General features: G+C 37.8%; 1 protein-coding gene across 10 annotated transcripts in view; it reads left to right on the plus strand.

Moving 5' to 3' along the window:
• The window catches only part of LOC136835021 (RING finger protein 44-like), a 215,644-nt gene that overhangs the window by 2,192 nt on the left and 208,452 nt on the right, over positions 1–5,000 (plus strand). For all 10 annotated transcript variants that reach the window (XM_067098064.1, XM_067098077.1, XM_067098080.1 and 7 more), the window contains exon 2: positions 4,316–5,000. This exon is cut by the window's right edge and continues 30 nt beyond it. In XM_067098064.1, coding sequence (XP_066954165.1) covers positions 4,944–5,000 — 57 coding nt within the window. In that variant the 5' untranslated portion in view covers positions 4,316–4,943. The remainder of the gene's footprint in view (positions 1–4,315) is intronic.

Here is a 5,000-nt window from a genome sequence, read left to right on the forward strand (position 1 = left end):
TTCCCATGCTGCGTCTAATTTAATAAGTCACATTGCTTAATATGCACTTCCAAAACGAGGTCAGGAATCACAAAATCCTTTTACCAGTATGATCTACTAATAATGGCTTAGGTAGTAGCACTCACTCCTGTTCCACAACACGTGTTTCTTGGTTAGTTAATAGCTAATCACTGTTTCACAGTTAAGTGCCAGTGAAAGTATTATTAGAGGAAGACACATCATTGCACCAATAACCAAGGCATATACTACAGGATGAGCACTTTCAAAATACATCTTTCATGCTGGAAACAATTGATTATAAGAATGATGATTAGCCTACAAACTCATGTAGGGTACATAGCCAATTTTGTCAAGGGATTGAGTGCTACTTGATTTAGCTAAGGCTGTGCATCAAAAACAAGGAATGTATTTATATTAAAGAAAGGCAGTGCACTGAAAAGTTATTAGTATTAAGTTAAGAGCAAAGGCCATGTTTTGTGGAAGGTTGTTACATATAGGTAAAACTTTACTTTAGTTGCGAGGCCTGATTCCCTCCAGTCGTCGACCAGGACAGGTTCCTCATACATAAATAGACAACCTTTCCTATATTGCCAGGAACTGAACTAACCAGATCTTACCGACCTAACCTAACCTAACTTAGGGCGACGTGCTCTGACCTGGGTGGGAGGCTTTTGCCCCCCTGGACCCCCTCAAAAAGGCGGTAACCTGTCCCGGTTGGCGACTGGCGGGAAACAGGCCGCGCAGCCAAAGTAAAATTGTACCGCCTAGAGAATGGCGCATTGTTATAATACGATCAAGTTTTGTAGCCTACCTTGCATGGAAAGTTACTTGCCCAGAGAATAGTGCATTGTTACATACAATCAAGTTTTGTAGCCTACCTTGCATGGAAGTATATTTTTACACTAGGAATGACATGGGAACTCCGGTAGGGTAATATGAAAAAGGGCTTGAGCACTACCCTGTTGAAAAAGTGAATTTGGAGAAAGAATGAAGCATTTCCCAACCATTCAAAAACATTTTATTCTTGAATAAGGATTCAAGGCGGACTATCCTAGAATATGCAGTTCTGAAGCTCGCATGTAAATATTTTATATATCTCTAAATCTCAAACCTTTAGTGTACTGCACTTTATGTATTTAAGATAAATTTATGTTATTACAGTAAACCCCAGCAGTCTAGTCCCCACGAACACAACTCCCTAGATGGACCATTAGGCTATGATTTCATTAATCCAGCCCTTCTGTGATAAACCTGGATAAATAGATCATTATCTGGTTCTTGAGAGTGGCCAAGCAATACGACGCTCCCAAAAGCCCTTATCTTGAATAACTTTCTCCTTTGTCATGAGGATAAGAAACTGAAACAAGAGAAACAGGGAGAAAGAGAGATAAATTCGATGGAGATAAAAGGGAGAGAAAGTAAATTGATTATTTCATCCTCACCCCTCTTCATTTCTGTCAGGGGAGCAAGTAACGGAAATGAGAGAGAAAGAGGATTACCTACACCCTCTCTCTCTCTCTCTCTCTCTCTCTCTCTCTCTCTCTCTCTCTCTCTCTCTATATATATATATATATATATATATATATATATATATATATATCATATATATATATGAGAGAGAGAAAATAATCAAATCAAAATTAAAATATGAAGTAACCAAGATAAAGGAATAATGTCCATATTTCTTCAGTTCAGTTACTGATAAAGAATATCGATTGTTTAATATGGGAACATTTGCTTCCTTTTCTCATTGCTTACTTGAAAATCTCTCTCTCTCTCTCTCTCTCTCTCTCTCTCTCTCTCTCTCTCTCTCTCTCTCTCTCTCTCTCTCTCTCTTAAAGTACACAAAGGGCATCACCAATTTCAGGGGAACTATGGTAAACTTTAGTTTACTTAAGAAATTATGGTAAACACATGTGCAGGCCCTTGAAGCAATGAAATTACCTCAGACATTGATAAAGTGGATTAATCAACATCCGCCGTGGGAGGATAGTCCAGTCAGGGCACCTCACGTGGTGCACTGTAGGCGGTAGTTAGGGTGTTTGCAGCGTTCCCTCGGCCCCCAGCTGAATATACTTCTTAGCCGTTTATTTTACCCCCATTCCGCTTCCTTTGTTCAGTCTCGCTCTTCCAACACCTGTAAGTGTTGAATCTTCGTGCAACTGTGGGGTTTCTCCCAGTTCCACCTTTAGTTCCTTGTGCTTCATCTCCTTTACTTTCTAGATCTCTTTACCTTGCTGTCCAACCACTCCAACTCCCTGTTTTCAATCTCTTAAGCGCTGAATGGCCGAAAGTGCCCCGGTGCTTGACTTGACAACCCTAATTTCAAGAATCACTCAACCAGTCATTAATTACCATTGACAGTGTTGGTTGGCTGGATTTTAGCCATAAAAAATCGTTACAGGCCATTCCCGTTGATATACGAATTAAAGACTTAACTCTCTCTTTCTCTCTCTCGACCTCTTCGAGTACGCTCGACTGCATAGTCCCTTGAATTTTCTCTGGCTGTTGAATGATAAACTTTTTCGGCTCTTGAATCGTGCATACTTTGTTTGGATAGTCCAGAACCCATAGAAGTTACGGTCTTTTCATCGTAAAGAATGCATTACTGCTCATGGTGTTCATTCAAAAATAATATGAACGAATATGCAGAAGGTGATGAGCAAATAGTCGTCTTTGTGCTGGTATACAAATGAGTAAATGCTCTTCTGTTGTTTAGAATTCAGAGAAATATGAAAATGGTTCGGGTTATCATATACATTTATAATTATCAAGATAAACCGGAGGTGTCCCAATAAAATGCTAAAACCTTAAACTTAACACGAAAGTACATTATGAAAAATTATTAAATATTTCGATATTGCAAATTTGTTACAGCGAGCAATCGATTAAGAGATGCAGGTTGTTTAAACCTTAGTTGGAGGAGCTTAGCTTTGGTCTGATGTTTGTGTTAAGAAAATTGCACTAAAAGTTAAGTAGAGTTTTATGAAAATTGACTAATTGTGGGTCTCGTGACATGCAACAAATAATGAAAGTTTGTTAGAGATTCGGATCTGGATAAGGGAGGGACCTTGTGGGATGGCTAGAATTGCGTCCCTTGGTGGAGGTTTGCGGTGTCAAAACGATTTTGATCAGTAAGGGATTTGATTAGTAGAAACTATTCCCCATATGCGGTAGTTAGAGGGTTACATTAAAAACAAATTCTCATGTACTGTGCATTTTCTCATTTTTATTTTTTCATTAAATAAGATTATAAGGTAGTGATGCTAAGATAATATTTTTTGGATATTTGTAACAGTAATACAATATCTGAATAAAGAAACTTGGTGTTTATACTTTTTAATACTACAACGCATCAGTGATATCTCCTGTTGATGGTTATCGTCAGTAACCCCTCCCTAGGGTTGCCACCTCGAGCTCAGAAAAATACAGAACATAGTTGTATAAGGAGGAAAAGTGATGGCGAGCGGAGCGAGCCCTTTCAGCTGGGGCATTCTGAGGCTATGTGCAACTAACATGGGGGTGAGGAAGACGTTTCATATTGACGAGGACTGGAAGATCACTTCTCAAGTTGTCAGTTATCAGTGAAGTGACAAGTCTGCAGAAATTCATAACTAAATGGCATGCTTTGATACAGACAGTGAAATAATATATATATATATATATATATATATATATATATATATATATATATATATATATATATATATATATAATATTTATTTATATTCCTATATATATATACCATCAAGAATTCTTCAGACAAAAAATAAAATGCAGGAGTTATTTCCACTGCTAAACTACAATAGGTATTGAAAAGTAACATCATACAAATTTTCAGTAAATCAAGAAAATAGACTATGGATATCGGTCATTCCCAGGTTTCCCACTTTTTCCATGAATATTTTGTGTTGCTCCTTGCTGCGGCAAGAATCCTTTTATCCTTTGCAGTGGTTGTGAGAAACTCAGCACAACTCTGTTCGAAATTGAGCGTTACAAGGAGTTCGAATTTAATGAGCTCAGTGGAGCACCTATTCCTGGTATCAGTCCACTTGTTTTGCATAACTGAGAATGTAATTTTAAAATAATGATGTTCAGACAGCCAAATACAGAACAAATGGCTCTGTATTGGTTCAATACAGAACGCAACATCTCACTCTCCAATACAGAGCAACTCTATTTTACAGAACTGGTGGCAACTCCACTCCTCCCCTCCTCTCCCGAACAACTGGACTGGTATTGAATGTGATTATTTTTTGGTGAAGTCACCTTTTATTGAAAAGTTATGTCTAATTTGTTCAATCTTTTTTTCCAGGTTCGTTGACTACCACATCATCTAGCACAAGAAAATTCTCGTACTGGAAACTGGGACAGGGATATTGAAATTCGGAATTACCACACTTGAAGAAAAGTGCATTGTTCCTAGACAGACTTTTACAGTATGTCTGTAGATAGCATTAAAATTTAAGTTATCCTAAATCCAAGATTTGATCTGACGTGAACTTGGGTAGCGAGTGATTAGTAATCAGTGAATATCGGTGATCAAACTGCATGAGTGATAATTTTTTGACGTTCGTTACTGAAACGTCAAGCTATAAAAGCTATTTTGTATGATAGTTTAAAGAGAGTTTGTTCTATATGGCTTTTCAAGTTTTCGAACTTAATGTTGATACTAGAAATCTAAGTCTCTGAAAGGAACTGGGGAGTTATCTTTTATCAGTTTATATAGATTTTTCTAACGTGATCATGTACCTTGACTATTAAAGTGTACGAAACACATTTCGAAATAAGCAGCGTTTTATGTGTGAAAACCAAACTTACGGTGGAAGAAGAATAAGAGAAAGAGAGACAGAATAAGAGGAAGAGAACGTTAAGCTTACGTACGTACCATTTCAAGCAACTGGTTTGGTGCAAATTCTTCTTCCTTTGTCGGTACAGGAACCATGCTCACTTCTCCTTCCTTCCTGTTAGACGAGGGACGGACCGGCGCCACTGCCATG

This window comes from Macrobrachium rosenbergii, chromosome 54 (genome assembly GCF_040412425.1).
Source record: "Macrobrachium rosenbergii isolate ZJJX-2024 chromosome 54, ASM4041242v1, whole genome shotgun sequence".
NCBI classification, from domain to species: Eukaryota; Metazoa; Arthropoda; class Malacostraca; order Decapoda; family Palaemonidae; genus Macrobrachium; species Macrobrachium rosenbergii.